The sequence below is a fragment of the Monodon monoceros genome, unplaced genomic scaffold (genome assembly GCF_005190385.1).
Source record: "Monodon monoceros isolate NGI ecotype Baffin Bay Population unplaced genomic scaffold, NGI_Narwhal_1 Super_Scaffold_13, whole genome shotgun sequence".
Taxonomy (NCBI): domain Eukaryota; kingdom Metazoa; phylum Chordata; class Mammalia; order Artiodactyla; family Monodontidae; genus Monodon; species Monodon monoceros.
This window is the reverse complement of record NW_021703769.1, coordinates 64,490,232-64,514,715: the sequence shown is the minus strand read 5'-3', so window position 1 is coordinate 64,514,715 and position 24,484 is coordinate 64,490,232. Positions and strand designations below refer to the sequence as shown.

Genomic DNA, 24,484 nt, shown 5'->3' with positions numbered 1-24,484 from the left:
AACATCTTTTCTGTGCTTGTCATTTCTGACTATCTGCTTGAGAGCCATGAATGTTTATGTTCCATAGGAATAAATAATGCACGATGCATCCAAGTCTTGAATGCATAGTAGAAATAATTGTCTATTATACTAGAATGTCATCATAGACAATAAAAAAAGTTCAGTCAGAAGAACTTACTGAGGAAGGAGTTAATGAAATATTTTCCTTTCTTTTTTTTTATTTTTATTTTTTTTGGCCTGGAAGAAACAAGTATCAAAGTTGTATTTAAGATTGTTAAGTGGCTTCTCGTAATGAGTAGTGATGTCAGCAAACTGATGTACAGTGAGCAACATGCTGTGTCTTTTTTGGAGCAGTGGTGGATAGTTAACGCTTTCATTTTGATAAGCCCATTGGTGACACTGAGTAGTACCCTGGGTGAATAGGAGTTAATACTGGCTGCCTGGCAGAAGTAGATTTGTTATATAATTTATGGTACCCAGAAGCCCTTTGGGGAGGTCTTTATTACTATCCTGACAGTATCCATCTAGGCCTGAAGATTAATTTTTGTTGTTCTCATCTAGTTCTACCAGGCTGATTCTCATAACTGAAAGGGTAGCAACTTGCTGTTAAATGCTGGCACTTGGCTTTTGCTTTTGACACAAAGGTATGTTAATCAAGAATGGGTGTTAGGAATCCGGAAATGTTTCAGTTAGTGATTTATTATAGTTTAGAGGCTTTTCTTCCCAGTTAAACTGATTTAACTTCTGAAAAATGAGTCAGTTCAGGGTTTTAAACGTTTCCTCTTCGACTAGCCTCAAAAAACGTTTATTAGCGTTTCTGTCTTGTAAATTGCTGCTGCAATTCATTTGTATCAGTCCTGCCACTGCTGAAACAAATGCAGAAGGAGTGTCAGTTTAGTTTTCCATCGTCTGATACATGGACTTCTTAACTCTATTACTGGTGGACGTCCACTGTTAGTTAAACAAGCGTGTACTATTTTTTAATGACTCACTGAGAAGTCATGTGGTGGTGTGATCCCTGTCCCCAGCTACCAGCACTTAAACTTATAATTTTCAATGTATTGTGTTAAAACAAACTTCTAATTCTGGCTATTTTTCCTTTCAGTTTTAAGCCTAAGGTTGGAAGCTCTATTTTTATAAAATACTCTCCTAGAAAAGTTGCTGGTGTTGCTACCCCAAATACTGGCCCTGGGGGTGGGGAGAGAAAGAGCTGACTGTTTCACATGCCTAGGCAGAATGTGTGGGCTGGCCTGCCAGCCAGCAGAGGTGGAATCTGCCCTTTGCTTTCTTGGCAAGTACGCCTGGCTTTGAAGGCCCTGATTAGGATTTTAGGTCTTGTCCTTTTCTTGCTGTTATATGAAACGTAGTGTATTGTCTCCAGTGGTTCTAAAGAGATGGAGGACCTCGATGGTCCACATCCCTTATCTTTGACAAGGTACGTGCTTCATCCCTCAGACTTAAAAGCCAATCTGTCATCAAGCGAATTTTAAAAAATACTACAGTGGAACAAGATGGCTTAAGAAGTGTGAAACTGGCTGTGAGTTCTTCGTGTTCACTATGTAGGATGCGAAAAAGCTGCTGGCTTTTGCCCTTGCATCTCTAGACACCTTAAATGTGATTTCTTTGTTTATTGCGGTAGAGAAGAAACAGTTCAGACCAGCAGCAGCAGGTTTTGCACTGACTTCACCTGCTTGGCGAATCCTTGGAACTTCCTAGAGTGCTGCATGGCTATGGCTTGAATAAACTGTCTGGACTTTCACACTTGCTCAAAGGAGAGGCAGGAATGATTTCCATTATTATGTGAATTTTTTGCCAGGGACTAAGGTACAGGTCAAAAAGAGGCACTATAGGATGAACATCTCCCAATTTCAGCTTCAGATTTTGGCTTTTGCTGTGTTTGAGGTGAAAATTAGCTTGTGGAGTGAGGAGAGATGGAGCTGATACTGCTGAGAAGCTGTGTTTGTATCACATTATATGGTAACTGATGAGGTAGGGAATAATTGGAACAATGAGACAATTTTCTACTTTCTCTTTGAAGGTAGTGGGGTGTTGAGAGGCAAGGCATTCAGGAGGAATTGGACCTTAGGAACCAGCTCTTGAGTGGTGAAATTAAGTTCTACTCTACATTCTTAGGGCTCAACTTCCTTTACTGTTGAGTATTGATGATGTCATCATATAATTAGAATTGGTATGAATAGCTGTCAGATGATATTGAGAACTATGTGCTAGGGACAATGCTGAGTATGCCATACTCATCATTTATTCAAGCATGAGTTAATACATTTAAAATGTGCATAGACTAGTGCCTTGTATAGAAGTGCCCAACAAATATCAGTGATTATTATTTATTCAGGAGATATTTACCAAAACATTTGCTTACATGACAAAGCTTAGGTGCACAGCCAAAGTGGTGAATGAAATAAAATCCCTGCTCTTGTGGCAGTTACCTTCTAGTAGGGGGAGCGGACAACAAATAAGTTAACAAACAAGAATTTCAGAGAGTGGTATGTGCTGAAGAAATAAAATAGTGTGCTGGATCAGAGGGAGAGGGCACTTCAGATTGGTTGGACAGGGAATGCATCTCAGCATTTGAAGGAGATGCATCTGATATGAAGGAGCCATTTATTCTTCACAGTGACCCTTTGTCCCAATTTTCAGGTGAGGAAACAGAGGTGCAGGGTGACTAAGGATGTGCTGGGAAGTGAATAGAGCTGGGCTGTACAGACCCAGTCATTCTGCATCCAGAGCATGTCCTGTCCTTCCCAGAAAGGTAGCTGTAGGAGCTGCAGTGTCTGTAGTCGGTTTTGAGTGAAGGAAATGAATGTGGTTGCAGTGCAGGTAAAACCCTCATGCAGTTCAAAAAAGTTGCAATTTCATGGACCCTCAGTTATGTGGTGCAAAATTTGAGTGTGTGTACATATGCACAGCTTATTTTGGGATCCAAAGCTGTCTTCCGATTTTCAAAGGTGGTAACAAAAAGAGCTTGTGGCATTGCTGCTTTATTTTAGGATTTTCTCATATTGTTTTTTTGGAAAATAGGGCCTACCTGCTAAGGCAGAGTTTATTTGTGTGTGTGTGTGTGTGTGTGTGTGTGTGTGTGTGTGTGTTATTTATTTATTTATGGCTGCATTGGGTCTTCGTTGCTGAGCGTGGGCTTTCTCTAGCTGCGGCGAGTGGTGGCTACTCTTTGTTGCGGTGCGCGGGCTTCTTATTGCAGTGGCTTCTCTTGTTGCAGAGCGCGGGCTCAGTAGTTGTGGCTCGCGGGCTCTAGAGCACAGTCTCAGTAGTTATGGTGCACGGGCTTAGTTGCTCCGCGGCATGTGGGATCTTCCCGGACCAGGGCTCAAGCCCATGTCCCCTGCACTGGCAGGCGGATTCTTAACCACTGCGCCACCAGGGAAGTCCCAGGGCAGAGTTTTAATAGACAGCATTGCAGTTGGCCATTAGGTGGTGGCAATTCTGTCAGATCAGTATGGGCGGGAAGTGGGTGGGAACTGGGCTGGAATCATAAGATGTCTTACTTTGCCAAGCCTGTAATACCATGATGCCAGCCACCAGGTATAAAGCTCTAATTTTTATATGATTATCTGCTTATCTTTACCCATGTTAATGTACCCTTTGGCCTCATGCCATATGAGTGCACATTTGTGAAATAAGTAACTTGAAGAAAAAGGCTCAAACCTTGGGACCTCAACCAGCAGGGAATGTATTTCCAATAAAGACACACTAACGTGGGCATTTCCTGTCACCGTCTTCAAAACCTGAATGCTTTCTAAATAGGCTCTTCAGTACTTGAAACCAAAGAGAAATTGTTTCAATAATAGTCATTGAAACTAAGAGGGTAGCAAAGTTCTGGTCAGGTCTGGTCTTTCAGTTTCATAGGATGTGGTTTAGATCAAATAACCTATTTTAGTCGGAAGATTGATCATGTTATTGCATAGGGAAAGACTTCCAAGAGCTTTTGCTTTACGGCCTTTCACGTGGTGCCTGAATGCTGGGAGGAGGTTCCTCCTTGGGAACATGAAGATGACAGAAGTATACACAATAGAAGAAAGCAGCTGTAAGTGCTCTGTGGCATATTTGCTTTAAGGAGGCTTAAGGTTGTAAGAATTGCAATTGGAAAGGTTCTTTTTCTCATTAGTCATACCATCTTTCAAATTCTTTTAAATAGCATTATCATGGTCCACCCAGTTGTAACGGAATTTTATAGTTTGCTCGAGTTTGGGATCATTGGTCTTAGGGTTCAGCTCAGGGGTCTCTTGATACATTGGGTTGAAATTGTGGCCTAGTAAGTTGGTCTTCGACCATGGTATCAGATCTTCTGTTTCTTTGCTCTGTGAGTAGAAGAGGTCTGAGTGACAGCTGTATCTTGGTAGGGACTCTCTGTTGTGGCAGAAAACCTGACTTCTGGCTTACGAAAAAGGAGAATTAATTGGCTCATACAACTGTAAAGTTCAGGCTTTGATCTGACTTAGGTACAATTGGATTCTGGGTGCAAATAATGCCTTCGAAACTGATTTTCTCTTTGTCTCTTGGTAGTGATTTTATTCTGGTGTCTTACATGCATTTGAGGTGAGACCCATCTGATAAGAAGGGACAGTTTAACTCTCACAGTGACCCTTGTATAGGCATTATTATTTTCCCTGGTGCTCTTTCTGGCAAGATGACCAAAGCAGCTGCAACCGCCTTTGCTTTCGGTGCTAAGATTCACTTTGTCTGACTTAGGTTACCTGCATATTCCTGGCCCAATCATCGAAGCCAAGGGCATAGGAGGCTTTGGTGGGCTTGAGTCACATGGTCCATTATGAGCCCCACCCAACTTACATGACCAAGAGTGAGGGAGAGGAATCTTCTAGTGAAAATTGGTGGCCACCTGATGAAGAACCTGGAGGCTGGGGGAGCAGACAAGTCTGTGCTGTAAGCGATAATATCCTTTGGTCCAGTCTGAAGCTAGAAAGCCATATAATAAGTCTGTGGTCTAAATCCAGCCTATTAACCGTCTCAAGGGTGCCACAGTTCCATTTTGAACGAGGCTCTTGCTCCCTGGGCATGTGATTCACTCAGTTTCAAGTCCATGGGTCAGACCCTTCTACCCCAACGCTAAACCTATGATAAGAGGACCTCATTAGACCTTAGGATGGGCGTTATCTTTTTTGTGTGTGTATGTGACATAGGGGAAGTTTCATTTTCTTTTCAAAGAATAAATTGGGGAAATGTAGGTATAATTGAAACATACCCTTATGATTAATCTCTTCCTGTCCCCCACACCGTACCCCACCCCCATCATTTAACAACACTGTCTTGAAATCCTTGGAGCCAAAATAGTTGGATTTGTCAGTCTTTTGATGTGATTTACAATGAAGCAAATGGTCTCTCTCTCTTGTTTTCCATCCTCCTTTGGCAGTTTGATATTTTTTCTTAAATATGTCTTAAAGTGCTTTTGGTAAGGTGTTTTTTTTGGGCTTTTTTTTTAAGTAATTGAATTAGTTGACGCATATTACAAGATGATGTAAATACTCCCAGTACACTCCCATCGTGTAAGTTGACACTACTTTTTTTGAATTCACATTGAATATTATATATATAATATTTTTTTGCACAGTCTTTGATCTGTTGTTCCACTTCTAGGAATTTATTCTCAGGAAATAATTACAAATGTGCTGAATTTTAGCTGCTATTCTGCTTATTATCCCAGTATTATTTATAATAGTGAGCTATTGGAAGCAAACTAAATGTCCAATAATGAGAGTTTATTTTAAATCGACAAATTATCAATGAAAGACCTATCTGGCTATTAAATCTGTTTTAACAGAGAGTCTCAACCTTTCTGTAACCCCTCTGCAGTGCAGCACCAAATTTTTGACAGATTGAGTAGTAGGCTATAAATAGTTTATGGGTTGTGTGAAATAGCTGGTGTGTCAGTGGTGATACCAGTACTGCCATTGAATGCTGCTCTTTTAAAAGCATTTGATGAGAGAAGATTTATATGAAAAAGTATAAAATGGAAAAATTTGCAAAATAGAATGTACAATACAACCCAGTTTTGTTTAAAAGTTCAATGTGTGCAGTACGAACATGCATGTATTTACTTAGGTGTGCCATCCATATGTGCTTATATAAAACACTGAAAGGATATACTCCAAAATATTAATTGTAGGTGGTGGGATACTAGGGGACTTTTTTCTCTTTATGCTTCTCCGTATTTTCTAAACTTTACAGAATAACTATGTAATGCTTTTGAATTTGGCAGTGGGTAAGAAAGTCTTAGTGGCCTTAGTTCTCTGACCAGCTTACTGATGTGGTTGAAAACGGATATTCTTTTATTATACAGGTCTTTTTTCTGTCCCTCTTCCTCTTTCCATCTACTATGCATGAGCAGTCAGCTTCCATCATGGGCCTCTAGGAAAAAACTGATAAATGTGGCCTTAATGAATTTGGATTTTTTATTTTTTAAAGAATTAGCAAACATCACATTAGTTACCATGTGATGAACCTGAGATCTATTTAGAAGAAATGTGGCTCTAGAAACCACATCTGTACATTTGTGGTCATTCAGGTGCCCCTCTAAGACGTCTGCATGCACTCATTTATCATCTTTATATTGGGTTCCTTTCTCATCTTTTGACTCATTTCATAGTTTCCTTTCTTGCCTTTCTTTTACTTAGATGCAAAGACCAAATCTCAACTCCAGTTAACTATTTTTCAGTCAGTTATTGACTACTGAATTCCTCAGGTGACTGAAAGGTGAACAGTTGATGTGGTAATTGGGTGTTTGAGAACTAATTATCTACAATCTGGTAGACCTCCAGGGTGGCTGGTATCCATATGCCAATTGGAAGCCGGGAAGTGGTGCCTAACCAGTGGTTTTACCTTCAGTATGGCCTAATGAGGCTGTGTCCTGAAGATAAGCTCCAAGCTAAAACCAGAGATAAAGAGTATAGCATATAGCAGGCATGCCATTTTTATTATGGTACCACAGAGCACAAATCCAAGACAGCCCTCTGGTTTTAAACAGGGAAAGTTAGTTAATGAAAAAACTGGTGCAGAAACAAAAAGAGTGGCCAACCTAGAAATCTGGTGCCCGTTAATGATGCGTACTTTGCAAATAAGTGGACAGTCTGACGTGTCCAGATCAATAGTGACAGCAAAAATATTCCAAGTGTGGGTCAGTAGAATAATTCAGCTCTTTTTTGGTTGTTTTGAGTCATGTGGGATTAAACATGTAGCAGCTCTGGAACCCAGAGGCCAAAAATGCTTGATTCTTTGGTATTTGGAAACTTTATAGTATACGTGTGTGTTGGCTTGGTTGTATTTGGCAAGTAGTATTTGTTCTTGCGAGCCCACACTGACTTCAGTCCTCAGACCTCAGTTGTATATATATCCTTAGTATATCTGAAGTATGCAAGATAAGGAATGTAAGAACCCTTTAAAAAGAAAAGAAAAATTGTTCTGTACAAAGCTGACTGGTCTTAGTCCTGTGACCTAAGATTATTTTACAGAAATATAACCAATTGGTTTATTTTCTTTTTTAAAAATTTTACCTTTCCTCCCTCCCTCTTTTCCTCCATCCCTCTTTCCGCACTTTTGAGATTGGTTGATGTAGAAAGTCTTGTGTTCCTACCCCTCCCTAAGTGGGACTGCTGTTTTAGCTTGCTGCTTGCAGTACATTTTAGGACAGAAAGTCTTTTAAAAGCATGAAAATAGCAGACGCGTCTCATTTGCTTTGGCAGGGGAAACAGCTTTTCCTCCCAAGTAGCTCTAGGTAAGACCTAGTCTCCAAAGGTGCTCTTGTAAGTCCCAAGTTCCAAATGACAGCAAGCAGAAGACTTTGCATTTTAAAGTACTCCCTCAGTCTTTCCTCCTTGTTATTTTTGCAAGTTTACTTTCTAGGAAGTAGTTTATAAACGGACACCACCCATTTCCCAACTTCTTCTCAGGTCCTCCAGCATCTGCAGCTGCCAGTTGGGATCAAGAGGCTCTTGTGGTCTTGCTTTGAGACTCCCCAGGGGGGTGGCTTCTGCTAGTACAGCTGCTTCAGCCCCTGGCAGCTGGATGTCTGGCATATATAGTAAGAAGTAAAATCATGCGCCCAACTAGCTATACAAACTGTTTGGATGGAAGTTGGAAAGATGGGTTTCTTATTGCTCTAATATGTAGAAGCACCAACATTCGTCAGTGGCTTGTGGCTTCTGAACAGACTCTAGATGGGAACAGAATGGGAGGGGTGGATTGGATCAGTTCCTTCTCTCAAGGAAGTCATCAGAGTAGATCTCAAGTGCCTTGCTGACACTGGATTTTGGTGCCAGCCTTTGCCCCCTGTTTTTTAGCTCCCAGCCAGCTATAACAGTGAGCCAGCTTGCTCTGTTTTCCATATGTCAGGGCCTATTCCTGACCCTGCAGAGTTCAAACTAAGATGATTAGGACAGGGAAGCCTGCAAAAACAGTGTAATCTTTTACCTCTTGTTCAGATTGGAGTTACTCTGCTTTCTGTGTCTTTTTGGACTTCTCATTTTCCCTTGGTTCTAACAGGCTTGGGCAAGAAGTATGAGTGCTGTTCACTGAGGAGGCAAAATGCCTGTCCTCAGAAGGCTTGCAAATATAGAACTTCAGCCTTTCTGGATACCAAAACGTGAAGGTAGTCCTAGAGTATGAGACTTGGAAGGATTTTAATCATGGGAACACAAACTCAGAGAGGTTAAGGGAGTTGTTCAAGGACACACATTGCGTAGGGAGATCCCAGACCAGAACTGAAGGCTTCCTGGGAGTTTACTCTGTTCCTGTTGACTCAGTACCTCTGGAATACAATCAGGTGTTGAAAATGTATCTTTTCTTCTCGGGCCATCATCATCTCCTTAGGGGAAGGATATATCTTGGCATACGTCATAGCAAAGAACAGTATGTAGTGAGGCCAGTGATGTAGAATGGTGAGTTTAGAATTACACTGCCTGGGTTTGAATCCCTTTTCCTGTATCACCTCAGGCCAAATCCCTTAAACTCTGTTCAGTTTCCCCTTCTGTAAAGTGAAGGTTATATTATCTTCCTCATAGAGTTGTAGTGGGTTAAATGTGATAATTCATGTCAGTCTCCTCAATACATACATGTAACTTAAAAGGTATTGCTATTAATAAACATTTTAAAATCCTGTCTCAGCTTGGACCAACCAGATTGGTCCTTTGCCTCCTTCCTTTCCACTTTATGCTTCCAGTCGTTGAAGACCCAGAACAAGACTCATCTTCTCTGTGAAACTTTCCCAATGAGTTGATTTTGGAGTCTTGACAGACTGGTTTTATTTCCTAGTCCCACTGCTTAGTGGTTAAGAAACCTCAGTTTCCTAATCTGTAAGGGCTCTGACAACCTAGGTTGTTGTGAGGTTTGAAGGTGATGTATATGAAGCATATAGCCCCATGTCCCACAAATACCAATTTCTCTTCATCAGTCCCTCCACCTTTCTTTCCATAACACTGGTCCACACTCCACTCTCCTTTCCTGTCTCCATTTGTCTTTGTGTGGTTTAGCCCTTCGTGGTCCTTCTGTTCCATAAGAGGTGATTCTGTTTCAGAGGTAGATAGTAAGTCCTAGAAGACAGGGACTTGCCTGATTGTCACTTCATGGAACTGCCTAAGAGATAGAAACAGTTTCCTGATCTCTTCTTCTGTGGCTGTCTGGAGCCAGAGCATCCACTGGGACCACGACCTATGGGATTGCCCTCAGCCCAGCAGTGCCAGCGCCAGGCCTGGGGCCAGGCAGGCAGCCAAGCCCATCCCCAGGAACAGCAGCTGGGGCTGGCACAGGGAGGAGGGAGGCTGGAAGCTGATGCACGGAAGCAGTGAGGGAGAGAGGCGAAGTTAGAGCTGAGACTGAAGGAGGAAAGCTGGAGGCTGGTCTTAGTCCAGCATAAGCTGAGCAGTTACTGTCTTTCAAGTAAACCCCCAAGGCTGTGCATAGAAGTAGGTTTCCTGGTTTGTGGCTTTTTTGCCCCCTTTATTCTTCTTCCTACTTTTCCTTTCTTCCCACCCCTCCTTGTCTCTCGCTCCATTTCACTCATTTATGCCACTTTAGCTGAAACAGGAGAGCAGAATCACTTACTGCAAGAACAGGAAAGCTGCTGTGGGCATTTGGGGCGTCAGCATACCTGAACTGCCCCAGCAGACCTGGCCTGGCTGCTGACAAGAGCACTGTTCTAGAAGGGAGACTTGATTCTGTCACCAACTTTGTGATAATAACAACTGTAATAAAGGCTAACACTTACTGAATACTTTTTTTTTTTTTTTCTGTGGTACGTGGGCCTCTCACTGTTGTGGCCTCTCCCGTTGCGGAGCACAGGCTCCAGACGCGCAGGCTCAGCGGCCATGGCTCACGGGCCCAGCCGCTCCGCGGCATGTGGGATCTTCCCAGACCGGGGCACGAACCCGCGTCCCCTGCATCGGCAGGCGGACTCTCAACCACTGCGCCACCAGGGAAGCCCCCTTACTGAATACTTTTTATGAGCCAGATATTGGGCAGAGGATTTTACATGGGTTATCTCATTTACTCTATGCACCAGACCATGAGGTACAACTGTCCCATTAAAGTTACATGCTGATGGTCACAAAGTTGGTCCATCACCATGATTCAGATCCAGGTTTGTCTGCTCCCAGAGCTCTTCCTCTTAATTACCCTGCTCCAGTTTCTCCCTTCCTAGATAGCTCATTGACCTCCGTGTACCTCCATTTCTCTTCCTATGAAATGGGGGTAATTATTTCATAGAGCTACATTTATATGTAGCTGTTACAATGTACTAACAAGTACAAAGTGGTATTCATTAATAATGATGCTCTGTTAGTGAAATTTGGCTCTGGGGTGCCCAGATTGTGCTGAGGCTGTCCACTTCAGAGAGGTGGCAGGAGGACCACTGGCAAGTATAAATGAGTATAAATAAGTAGCAAGTTGGAAATCCTGTCTTTTGCAGATCTACAGAGCTGGAACCTAGTGGAAAGGGAATGGAGTCTGGAACTGGCTGGAAGGCTGTCCCACGTTAGGGACAGGGAGTGACCAGCAATTCAGAGTATCCAGAGCGCACAGCAAATACCCAGCTTGATTTTATTCAGCGTCATTCACAAGTCTTATCCTGTGGAGGATCTGATTCCCCCAGGTATTTCTGACCAATGGTGCATTTGAGCAGGGTCAGTGCTGTAGTTCAAGAGACTGTTTTTGAGCAAGACCCAACTGCATGACTCAAGGCAAGGGTAGGCGGCCTTTCTGGGCCTGGGGAAGCCAAAGCCTGGAGCCCATTGTTCAGATGGGACAAGCTGGGGCTTCCGTCAGGCTAATCAGATACTACTCGGCTGTTAATAATGGCTGTCATATCAAGTGTTTTCTGTGTGGAGGACAGTGTGTGCCAGATACCCTTTATCTGCGTTTCCTGACTGAATCCTTACAACTGCTCTTTGAAGTAGATACCGTTTTGCAGGTTGAGGAAATTCAGGTTTTGATCAGGGTCGAACATCCGGTGGCAGAGTTGGACTTTAAGACCTGAAGCTTTTAACCATGCTGGTGGGCTGAAACATCACAGGTTTAGGAACTTTGGACTAATTCTAGTCCCCGCCTCTAGTGAGACTGAGCCTAACGGCATCTTGCCTGCCTGCGTCACGGTCTTAATGCTTGCCTGGGAGAGGGCAGTTGGCTAGGATGCCCTTCTTAGCACAGGGCACAGACCATGTTTTTTTTTTTTTCTTTTTCCAGTGGCTAATTGTAAAACTTGCTGCTCTGTGACTGATGTGGTGACACTCCTGAGCTTGGGACCCATCCACTGGTGGGCTTTCCCGAGGTGATCTGATGTAGGCGGGCTCAGCAGTCCAGCCTAGTGGTGAAAGGTCATGGTTTCTCAAGCCAGACATACAGGCTCTGCTTGTGATCTTGGGTAATCTCCTTTGTGCCTCAGCTTCCCTGTCTTTAAATGGGGTTGTGGTGAGGATGTATGAGTGTTATTGTCCATAAAGTGCTTAACATGGTGCCTGGCATGGTATCAAGCGCTCAGCAATTGATGACTACTATTATTAGCTATTAGCCAGCAGCTACTGGGTCCAGGGAAACTTTCAGCTTTAAAACACTTGAAGTGCTGCCACCCTGGGACACACGGCTGAGCACCATGATTGAGCCTGAGAAATCTCTGGGTACAGAACTATTTTCCCAAAGAAAGGGGGGACACAAAAGAAGGGAGCCCATTGAGGAATCAGGGGACCACACTTACCATCAGATCTGAAAATACTTTTTTCTGGCTTGAGACCACAACTTGCTTCAAAGAAAAGGACCAGAATGGAAGAAAGGGGTCCAGCCTCCTGGCACTTGCTCATTGATCATCTGTCTAAATTGATTTCCCCTCCTTTTTTTCATCTGCTGGGCATGTAAAATGCCTTCAGGTTTCAGCCAGGTAATCAAAGATGCTCTCACGTGGAGGGCTGGTTGGGTAAATGGATTAGGGCCTCTTGGGAGGCCCATCTGTTCTGTCCCTATGTGAAGGCCTTGGCACCAGTATTTGGACGAAGCTGATATAATGCAGCATCTGTCCAATGGGGCAGGGGTGAGTAGCCTGGGGTAGGTGGGTCAGTAGGAAACCAGGAAATCCTCTTATCCTGCCAGGTACCTGGGCTTCCCTCAGCAGCGGGAGCTGAGCAGCAAAGCCTGGTGAGTCAGCATGCCTGGGAATTAGAGTTGCCAGTCTGTGAGCATGTGGGATCTGTGTAAGTTTGGGCCTTTTGTTTCTTTCAGCATTTTAGTCTTTAGAAACACAAATCTGGAAACCAGACCCTCCACATGGTATAGTCCTGCTTGTTTTGAGATAATTCAACTTGAACAGTTGCTTCCCTTGTATGCTGGTCTTCTAAGAATTAACCCCTTACCTTTTAAAATTGTAACAAGTTGTTCTCATGGCTTACTAGCTATATTCTAAAAGCATAAAAAGGCTTTAAAAAACTTACTTGGGTCTGTCATTTTCCACACCAAAACCCTTCTAAGGGTTTCAGCGTGTTTTTGAAACCTAAGTGAAACTGCGAGTCTTTTTTTAAGGGCGTGTATAATCATGTCTGTCATGTATTCTCTTTGAAGGTGGACAATGGGACACACCCCGATACAATGTGATTCCGGTAACTACAGGAATGATTCTGGTCGTCATTTTAAACTTGTACACTCAGAACATACCCTTAGAATTCCTTTTGAAGATAACTCTGAATTTATGCAAGCACTATTTGGAGGAAGCTAAAGTTCTTTAGGTAAAGTTTAAAGCTCCAGCCTTCCATTAAAAGCACCCTTCTGCCCCACTGCCAGTCTCCTTAGAGCTTTGAATTTGGATTGTGGAGGTCCCTGACCCTAGAGCTGGAGAGGCATGGGACTGACATTGATTTGGTCTGCTTTCCCGACTGTCCTTCTGGCTCCTGGTCTAAATTTGTATTAACATTATAATTTCAGAGGCTGCAGTTATTATAGCAGGTAGCAAACTTTTATAAGTACTAAATTTTAGATGGATCTTCTAGTGGACTAGTTGAAGGTAAGAATAAGAGTCTGAGTAGATAGAGTCTTCAGAGAAATCACCTCATCCCTGGCCCAGAAATTTCTAGCAATTCTCTAAAAGCCACTTTTTCGTTACTTAAGTAATAAATAAATCACTGTGATGTTTGTTATGTATCAGTGCAGGCTTTTCTTTTTCATCTAGCAGTTATTCTGTCATTTAGAGACTGTATTTGGGTAAATCAGCCCTTCTTTTAAAATGGAGACGCTATCTTGGAAGACTAAGCCTGCAGGCCCTACAGGACATTCACATTTAGTGTGAACTTGACTTTCCTCTACATACCACCTTGCTGGGGGTGGGGGTTAGAAAAGAAGCTCAGCGATTGGGACCCTTGGCGTGGAGAACAGTCTTGGTGGATGTCTCCCATAGGTGGATAGAGGAAGGGTGGAGAAAGGGCATTTCACCTACTGTGCGGGTGGGTCCCAGAAAGGAATTTGAAGAAATCAAGACAAATTTTACTTTGTTATTTGGCTAGGACCCTGCCGTTAGTCTTGACTCTGCAAATTCTTTATCTCATCTTTAGGCCATTATGAAACTATATAGTTGTTTTGGATGTGGCTACCCCTTCTTCCTACTCATCCTACTTAAAAAGAACATCCGAGAATTTTGACATTAGAGACTAGAAGATGAACCTTTTATTTGTACCTTCTGGGTTAATACAGGTCCAAATAACTTTCTTATGTGACGGCAAGTTGGCAAGACAAATTTCCTTTGGAATATTTCTGGCAAAACCGTAGTCTTCCTTGATGCATTCTGCACATGAATCAACTTCTTTGTGATCTATGTTACCTTTAAGAATTTTAGGAATTTTCCTTATTGGTTCTCCATATGTGCTCTAACCACTGCATTTCCAAGGTGAAGGTATGGGCTTGCGAGGGAGGTGATGATGAACTTGGGGTATTTCCCCTCGTTCATGGTTAGCTCATTGAAACAGTGGTGTTCCAGCGTGCAGTCCCTGGCGGGAAGCTTGCACACTCTGTCTCCCTGTCCAGCAGTGATTGCTCTCTAATTTCCTTCCAGGTCGGCTGGCTCCTCTGGCTGATGGCATGTTGAGGCACGTGGGCCAGTGGCAACAAGCGCATCCAATCCAGAGGGGGCCACTCTAGAGGCCAGGCCACCAGCATCATGGGCCAGTGTGTCACCAAGTGCAAGAATCCCTCATCAACTCTGGGTAGCAAGAATGGAGACCGTGACCCCAGCAGCAAGTCACACGGGAGGCGGGGTGCAGGCCACCGTGAGGAACAGCTGCCAGCCTGTGGCAAGCCAGGCGGGGATATCCTTGTCAATGGGACCAAGAAGGCAGAGGCTGCTACTGAGACCTGCCAGCTGCCAACATCCTCAGGAGATGCTGGGAGGGAGCCCAAGTCAAATGCCGAGGAGTCTTCCTTGCAGAGGTTGGAAGAACTGTTCAGGCGCTATAAGGACGAGCGGGAGGATGCAATTTTGGAGGAAGGCATGGAGCGCTTTTGCAATGACCTATGTGTGGACCCCACGGAATTTCGAGTGCTGCTCTTGGCTTGGAAGTTCCAGGCTGCTACCATGTGCAAATTCACCAGGTTAGTCACAAGTACTTCATGTCACCAGGTGATCAGAGGAGGGAAAGAGGGCACCATTGAGGAGTGGTACCCAGCTAGGATAGAACTGGGTTGACTTCATAGGGTTTTGGGTAAATCTTATTTTCTTTTTCTGACCAATTTCTCTAAAGCTATTCAGCCTCTGAAGAACTGGGTACCAACCATCCTTGCCTGAAGTTAAATGAGGAATAATCCATGTTGCCACGCTGCTGCCCCGCCCCACTGCTGTTTGACTTTTATCTTTTCTTTCACTCCTGTACTTGTCAGTTCACTCACTTCCTCACTCGATGTTTATTGTACACCTATCATGTGTTAGGCACTGAGTGCCAGTATAGTGAGTGCCACTGGGGATGTGCTTCAGTAACTGCATGAAGCCAGTTGCCCCTTCTAGCTCTCTGCACATTACCCTTAGCCAGCCTATGCGCCAACAAGGACAGCTGGCCCTAGTTATCAACTAGTAGTTCTGTACATTGTCATGGTCATTCACCCCTATAGAGGTTGTTTGTGGGAGACAACATGGCAGGGTCACTGCAAGGTGTGGTTTCCAGAGCACTGGGTTATAAGTAAGTAAGAAGAATTGACTTTGAGAACCCCTCGATACAATTTTTAGTCCCTGGGTAGGTTACTCGACAGACCTCAGACGTTCTATCTTCAGCAGTTGCAGAAATCTCTGAGGTGATGGTCAATGTGAGACCATGTTGTAAGCTAAAAGTGTTATTATATAGATGTTAAAAATACATACTCAATTTTTGTTTTTTAATAACGGAACTTTGATCTCTGGTGGCAGAGTTACCCAGGTTCATCCAGAATCTTTGGCTCCAAAAACTTCCCTTGGCAGTCACCAAAAATATTCCAAAAACAAACAACCCCTGGAGAATCAAAAGGAAAACAGGAAGAAACTCCCCATCTTGGAGGAGAGTCTACAGCTTAATCACTGTTGCAGAATGGGAAGCAGAACATGGAGCAGGAGACTTTGAGTTTAGCTTTGGAAAGATGAATAGATGAGTGAATGAACCATTATCAGCTGTCTACCATATACCAGGCACTATTAGAAGCAGCTGACATATTAACTTGTTTAGTCCTCACCAGAACCCTATGAAGTAAGGTACTATTCTCACCATTTGGCAGATGAAGAAATAGGACTACAGTTAGCGGAGGAGTTGGCATTCAAATCCAGACAGCCTCACAGCTACCCTCTTAATTATGATACTATATTGCCTCTCAGTAAATTATACCGTTTACAATTACTAATTGTGCCCCCTCCTTCCTGTTGCAGGAAGGAGTTTTTTGATGGCTGCCAAGCAATAAGTGCAGACAGCATTGATGGGATCTGTGCACGGTTCCCTAGCCTCTTAACAGAAGCCAAACAAGAGGATAAATTCAAGGATCTCTACCGGTTTACATTTCAGTTCGGCCTGGACTCTGAAGAAGGGCAGCGGTCACTGCATCGGGAAATAGCCATTGCCCTGTGGAAACTAGTCTTTACCCAGAACAATCCTCCAGTATTGGACCAGTGGCTAAACTTCCTAACAGAGAACCCCTCGGGGATCAAGGGCATCTCCAGGGACACTTGGAACATGTTCCTTAACTTCACTCAGGTGATTGGCCCTGACCTCAGCAACTACAGTGAAGATGAGGCCTGGCCAAGTCTCTTTGATACCTTTGTGGAGTGGGAAATGGAGCGAAGGAAAAGAGAAGGGGAAGGGAGAGGTGCACTCAGCTCAGGGCCCGAGGGCTTATGTCCCGAGGAGCAGACTTAGTGGCTCTGTCTCAGGAGCAGCAGCAAGGATCTGCCCGCTGCCCTGCAGCCAACCAAGGAATTGGACCTTTCTGGAAATTACTGAAGATCCGGATATTTTCTACTTTACACCTTTCTCTGCCTTGTATCTGAAAGGGCTCTAAAATGCTGTATCATGTTTTAGGCACTTTCTTCACTTTTTGGATATTTTGGTTCTTTCTTTTTTGGGGGGAGGGTCCCCCAAAATATCTGAACCTGGCTACATGTTGTGTATCTTTTTTTTTTTTTTTTTGAAGCCTTCAGATAGAATAAGCCTGCCACTTCTTGCACAAATTAGATTTTTTTGGGGGGGTGGGGGAGGGTGTAGAGCAGGGAGGGGGGAATGGGACAGTTAGGTTGAATTATCATTACAAAACGATACAGTGCCAGATCTCAGTTTTGCATATTCTTGTTTTTCAGGGCAGGTCTGTACTGTGTGTAGTGCTGTTTACATCGTTGAATTTAGGTTGTAATAATTATTTTTAAAGATTTACACAGAGTTGAATAACAGTGTTAACTGTTAACCACATTGCATTAATTCCCAGGCGATTTAAAGCTCTTGGAGAGCCAAGGCCAGCCAAGAGCATTTGTAGTCTGGTGACAACCCCCTTTTAAGCTAATTTATCTGGAACCCTTATTTTCCTCACTTCTTGCTCATTCCTTCTTTGACCTATTGCATTTCATGTTGAGTTTATCCATCAACATGCTGCACCTGTCAGTCAAGTGAGCGGGTTTTTTTAGAACACATTGTACTGAGAACCACTTAAGCATTGAATGCAGAGAAAGCAGTGCTACCTCAGTTTTGCTGGAAGTAGACTTTGATAGTTTTCTTTCTTTGATGAACTTTCTGTATTTTCACGTTGTAAGTGGAAATACTTTTTTTTTTTCTCATTTGCCTTGGAGCCAAAGTTTCTGTTCCTGGGGGTCAGAAAACTGTGCCTGCCGGCCAACTGACTTGAAGGAAAACTGTGGTATGGAGCTCTGCTTGAATTTTTTTTTTAATTGAGTATCATCAGCTTACTTGTCTGGCAAGTGCAGAAGCCTGGACTGGCTTGAACTCTGCCAAACAAATATAAAAATGTATTTAATAGTTAAAACGTGTGCCCTTTCCCTTCTTGCTGCACCCATGTTGTCACTTAACCCCCAGAAGTTATTTATTTTCTTCTTTGTTAATGTCAGGCTCATTTGGGGTAATGTGATGACTGTTTAGGTTTACATGACCCACCTCTCCTTTTCCTACCCCCAAATATGTATATATACATATATAAGATATGTATATATTTTACCTATATAAAATATATATATATACACATATATGTATCTATATTTCTTTGTTTCTTTGCCTGCTAAAACTGGCTATAAAAGGGAGCCTTCAATATATATAGTATAAGAAGAGTGCCAGGGAACATCATAATGGAGGCTTTTGAATCAGAATTTGGACCAGTTTCATTAAAGAGAAGATTAATTTTCTCAGCCTTTTCCTCACAAGAGAGAGTCCCAGTTCCCCAGACTCCTCTGCGTGCTCGCTCCGTAAGGCCAGCTTTGGCCAAACTGCCACACAGGAGCTGACTCTGGTCCTACCTGGTTTCAGTAGAGGGTCCTCTTGTTATTTTTCCATTAAAAAAAAAAAATGTCCTCATAAAACTGTACTGGAAGGGTGGGTGGCAGGAACTTGTACTGTTCAGCTTCCAACACTTTGGAACAGATTGAAAAGGGAATCTTTTAAATAAAAAAATATTTACACTCTTGAGGTAATGAAGAGTTTGTCTATTAAACATTTGGAGTTTTCTCCCCCAACTTACCCCCATCTCCCTCCCCGGTATATGTTTCTCAGCCTGGGCAGGAATCACTTATTTTGAGTTCCTTTATTAGTAGCCTGTGGCTCTGGGCTCCCATATTTACAAATGATTTAAGGAGTTTCTGCAGTCGATGTTTTTCTAAAATTGGTATTGACAATAGGGAGCATACTTGAAGTTAGATTTTCTTTTTTGAATCCTAACCCTGACAGTTGCCCCTCCTTAGAGGGATGGATGGGAAACTTTAAAGTCAGCCACAGTAGGTTGGCAGTACTGCTGGAAAGCTGATGAGGGTCCCAGTCCAGATGTCTGGCTTTGTTCTAGCCTAAGACACCCTTGTATAAAGAGTTTCTAGAGGTCCTAGCAGGTTCTGTGTCTCAACTGTAGTCAGGGCATCTAGAGTGAGGTGTTAACAAGACTGCCTTTTCATCCAGTCAGTGTGCAACCCCCAGTTTTTCCCAATTCTGGATTGGGTAGAGGTTGAATAAGGGTAAAGGCAGGCTGCTCCTAGCCAGGTAAGGCTTTTTCTGTCTCAGATCAGAAGGGTGTATGGAGAGAAGGGCACAAAAGAGGTAGATGCTGAATATCCTGAGGACTCTGGAGGAACTGGATTCTTTCCCCAGCCTATAAGAAGGCATGATTCCATGCATTAGGTGTGCTATGATGGGTGGTTTTTTGTTTTAATTCAGCTCTTCAGCTTCCTCAACAAAAAAACCATTAAAAAAATTATTTTGGGTTATATATTTAATGGTCTATTTGTTGCAAAAATGCAAATTAGAAGCCTGAAAAGGGAATGGTCAGGGAGGGAGTTTCCTTCCAGGTTTGAGTCTTTAATGCAAGGAATTCAAGCTTCTGCAGTAGCCTGGGCCAGTGCTCATTAACTTTCTCATGAAAAGCAGTTTTCTGCAGAGGGATCCAAGGTAGTGTGTGTGTGTAGGGTTTGCAGTTGCACTTGTGGGAAATGAAAGGTCCCTGTTCCTCTTCACCTAGAGATAGGTTTGCTGCTTAATGAGTGAGCAGTAATTGCTCACTCAATGAGTTGAAGAGGTCAATGCATGCCCCTCAAGTAAGCCATTGCACCCTTCACTTTAACAATATGACACCAGAGTGGTGTGGTGGTGTGGAGAGGGGCAGGATGTGGATACCATTTTGAAAATAGGCAAATATCAGAGTGGCTACAACAAACTGAATATGTTGGGAAATTGCTTGATTTTTGGCAATGGTTTTTTTTTTTTTTTTTTTTGCGGTACGCGGGCCTCTCACTGCTGTGGCCTCTCCCGTTGCGGAGCACAGGCTCTGGACGCGCAGGCTCAGCGGCCATGGCTCAAGGGTCCAGCCGCTCCGCGGCATGTGGGATCTTCCCGGACCGGGGCACAAACCCGTGTCCCCTGCATCCGCAGGCGGACTCTCAACCACTGCACCACCAGGGAAGCCCTTGGCAGTGGTTTTGTGTGTGAGCTTCTGTGGTATTTCTTTAGCAATTGATTAGAAAGCTGTATGAGATGAAGTGTGCTTCATTGAATTGCTCTTCCCCTATCCCTGCCAAATTTGAATGTATCATTCTTAGCCCTGCCTCCTGTAATGACACTTTGCTATGCTTCAGCTAGTTGCCTCAGTAGTTCTCCCTGCCAGATGTGCTCACATGTGTGAGCTGGGTCCAAGATCCCATTTCTACCCTTCTGATAAGAAAAAAAATCGAGAGCTGGGTAAAGATCCAAATTTCAACCAAGCCCTCAGGCCCAAGGAAATCCAATAGAAAACGTACAAGGCAGTGTTTTCAATATTAAACTTCCCTAAGGAAGGCACAAACTAGCCTTTTGGGAAAGAAAGAAAGATTAAGCCACACATTATTTTTGGTCTTTTAAACAGTACGGATCTCCCAAGGACTGGTGGCAAAATTCAGTCCTCAGTGCTGGAGCCTGCAGGGTGTGGGACTCCACAGTTCACGTGATGGCCTCATATACTATACCATGCCAAATTTAAACAACGGTAGGAAATTACTGGGATAAGGACCTGGTATAGGTTTAAAAAAACAGAAGATCTGTATTTAGGACTGTGTTTGGCTTGCCCCATTTAAAGTCAAGTCTTCAGTGCAGTGAAGCCCAAAGGTAGACCCAATTACACAATTATAAGGGCTGGGAGAAAGCTGCTGTTTTGCTGTAGTAGCCCGCTTTGCCATTTCTGTCTTATGTTTGGTTAGTGATGACCTGAACATCTTGGTAATTGACAAGGTCTTCCTTGGGGGACTCCAGCAGTATCTTGTTTAAAGAAGATGGACTTAAAAGGACTATTAAGTCATTAAAGTGTTAATTGGGACTCATTTGAGAACAGGTGACATTGATCTTCCTCTGAATGCACAGTCTGTTTTCTGATTCATATAGAGGGGTTCCCACCCACTTCCACTTCAGAGTTTACTCCTTTGCTAAGCTGTAATTATAGCACATATCCAGGTTCACCTTGACTGGCACTGCCTTACAGTGAGGATCTGCAGGTGTTTTTCCTCATTGAAAGACAAAATTGAGTAACCATCAGATTCTGCTTCTGAGTCAGGTGCTAAGGCATCACATCCTCCTCCCTATCTCTCTTCTTGGAAACTGAGCCTGCTCTTCCAACCACCCACCTTCCCTCGTAGGAACTTTCAACACAAACCTTGGATATTGCCCAAGCCGTTCAGCAGCTGCTGTGGCTTTATTCCCAACACACATTTATTCTGAGAGAAGTGTCTTCCCTCTGACCCCGGTCCCAGCCCCGAGTCTGTTATTAATTGCTCTTACCTGTTGCACTAATGAGTAAGATTCTAGGTTTTAAAGGGGGAACTGGAAGCAACAGGCAAACGGGGCGTGGGTAGGTTGTCCTACAAGTAAGATACCCTGCCTTAACCCACTGAGGCGATGAGTCCACTGCTCATGCGACCCTCCACCTTCGTGGATTCCTCTTGGTTTGTGACCAGTGTGTCTGTTTCTTGAAGTTGTACAAATTTGTTGACAAAAGTCAATACTTTGATTTTTATTCTCTGCACTGTTGCACTCTCCAAATGGCTCCTTGAATTTTTTAATTAACTTGTTACACACATTATTGTCACTTTTTTATTTGGAAGGTAACCTGCTGTTGGACTTAATAAATTTGTTTACTTGACTATTGATAATTCTGCAAAAAACAAAAAACCAACCCCCAAACAAACAAAACCAGTGACTTCATTCTGGGGTGAGCTTTACCCACCAGGAGCCTCTTCCACCAACATACTGGATGGCAAATCCTGTGCTTTGTAAAATAATCCAGATGGTACAGGATCCCTAGCTACAAACATGGATCGTTGACCTCCCAGTCACCAAGCTTAATGGCTTTTGGAGTCCCAGGACTTGTAGGCAAGAAGCAAATGAGTCCTCACAGGGCCACTACCTAAACAGTCTTACCTTAGCAACTGACGTCGATTCCCTCAAAGAATAAAAAGTGAACACTGTTCTAAATGGTTGGCTCCTACATCTATTAGGTTGGCAGTGATTAAGGCAAAGGAGGCAAACTGAAAACTGTCAAGTGCTACTGCTCTGTGACCTTCGGAAAGTTAAATTCTGCGTTTCCTTTTAGTCATCTGCAAAATCAAGAGACTTATTTCTATCAGTGTTAGGATTTAGAAGAACATCTGTGATTTATAAAGCACCTAAGACACACAAGTTTAAGGTTTCCAAAAGGCTGTTAGGTGAGTAATGCAGGGAATCCAGAGAAGAAGGTTGGCATGGTCACACACAACCCTTCACAAGTCACTGCCCCCCTTGGGGGCTCAACTTCCCCCTGTGCCAAATTGGGAGGATGGGGGGCTTAGACTAACATGATCCCTGATGGCTCCATCTGGCTCTTACATTCTGGAAGTCTAATTGTGGTACATCTTAGCTTCCTTTCATTGTATTTTCTGTCTAGTTATTGTTTATGCTCAGGAAAGCAAGGGGTTGAGTACATGAGGCTTGGTGAAAACATCATTGAATATTCCAGGGATTTTAAGTTATATATCACAACCCGTTTTGAGGAACCCACATTATCTCCCTGAAGTCACCGTTAAAGTCTGTCTCCTCAACTTTATGATCACCCCCTTGGGCCTCCAAGATCAACTCCTTGGCATCGTGGCTGCCAAGGAGAAGCCAGAACTGGAAGAGAAAAAGAACAAGTTGATTGTGGAAAGTGCCAAGAACAAGAAGCAGCTAAAGGAAACTGAAGATGAGATCTTGGAGGTCCTTTCCCTTTCTGAGGGCAACATCCTTGAGGACGAGACTGCCATCAAAATTTTGCAATAATTGACAAATGGACACTATACTTAATGTGTAAAGAGACCTTTAAAATTCAGAATGGAAAATTCATTATGGAAAAGACAACAGAAACATGAGCAAAGGATATGGACAACTCTCTAAGGAAAAACAATTGGCCAAAACCTTCTGGAAAAAATAGCAGATGACAATCTAAGAGGTGTGGAGAATAATAAAGTGAAGATTAATCTAAAGGGTATTCAAATAAACAGAAATTAAACCTATAATGAAAAACTTTTTTAATCTGTCAAATTAACAAAGATTTGAAACAAATCGATGCTAGCAAACACAAGGTAAAAACTTTCCTGGAATTAAAAAATCCTTCAGTGTTCATACTTTTTAAAAAAGCCCAGTAATTTCACTTCTAGGAATTTTTCCTCAAGAAATAATTATCTGCCAAAGATGTATGTGCAAGGATATGATTGGCAGCATCATTTGGGAACAACTTAGTGCCAACCATAGGGGACTGTTTTAGAAATTATGGCACACATCAACATGTTGGAATATTATGCAGCTATTAAAAACTGCTTTTGCATAATGGAAAAAGTATGATAGAAGATTGTAAAACAGGGGCAGTCATTGACTGAGTGGTGGGATTAGATATGGTTTTAACTTTTCTAGATTTTTCAAGTTTCCATTAATGGATTTCCTTTATAATAGGGAAGAGAATTTACAAAAAGGGGGACAAAAGTAAATGAAAATGACATGGCTGAGTGTGCTAGTAAACAACCCCACTATGGGTGAGGAGGCCAGAAAGTTGGGGAGTAATATGTTCAAAGCCTAAACCAAGTGTTCTGTGAGAACCCTTCAAGTTGCCTTTCCCCCCCAAATGAGAAGCTGCTCCTGCAGCTGCCTTGGCAGCTCTGCATTGGCTGCCTAGAAGGGTGTGGGAGGAAAAATGCACAAACGCACTTATGAATGGAATGTGTGTTTTGCAAGAGGCCAAGTTGGCAGCTTTGGCTTCCAAAAGGTGGGAGCATCAGCTGAAAGAACAGTGTGTGCAGACCGGGGCCTCAGAGACCTTATGGTCCAGGCCTATCTCTGTAGAGTTCTAGAGTTGGGGGCCCGTGGGGAAACTTCCACCCCCACCCATCCAGGAAAAGGAATGGCCTTGGCTTTTCCTAGGAGCAAAGGGAGTGCTCTTGGCACAGGGAACCTTCATCTGCTCTGTGAATATGCAGTTGGAAGATGATCCTCAATAAAATGTAGGCTTTCCCTAATTTAATTCTCACAACAACCTTATGAAGTAGGTACTAATGTTGCCATCTTTAAAATGAGGAAACTGAAGGGAGCTCCCTGGTGGTCTAGTGGTTAGGATTCCATGCTTTCACTGCTGTAGCCGGGGTTCAATCCCTGGTCGGGGAACTGGCAAGCTGAGTGGCATGGCCAAAATAAAAAAAATAAAATGAGGAAACAGGCTCAGAGAGGGCAAATAATTCATACATATCCCACTATTTGGTCATTTTCCACAAACTGAATCTTTAAATATTCATAATCAT

The 24,484-nt window shown here is 43.2% G+C and overlaps 1 protein-coding gene across 1 annotated transcript in view; it reads left to right on the top strand.

The window, feature by feature from the left end:
- DCUN1D3 (defective in cullin neddylation 1 domain containing 3) overlaps positions 1-19,433 on the top strand; it is a 35,566-nt gene extending 16,133 nt beyond the window's left edge. Inside the window, exons 2-3 of the mRNA XM_029221665.1 lie at positions 14,564-15,099; positions 16,394-19,433. Coding sequence (XP_029077498.1) covers positions 14,669-15,099; positions 16,394-16,877 — 915 coding nt within the window. The 5' untranslated portion in view covers positions 14,564-14,668 and the 3' untranslated portion in view covers positions 16,878-19,433. The remainder of the gene's footprint in view (positions 1-14,563; positions 15,100-16,393) is intronic.
- Positions 19,434-24,484: the final 5,051 nt, after the last annotated feature.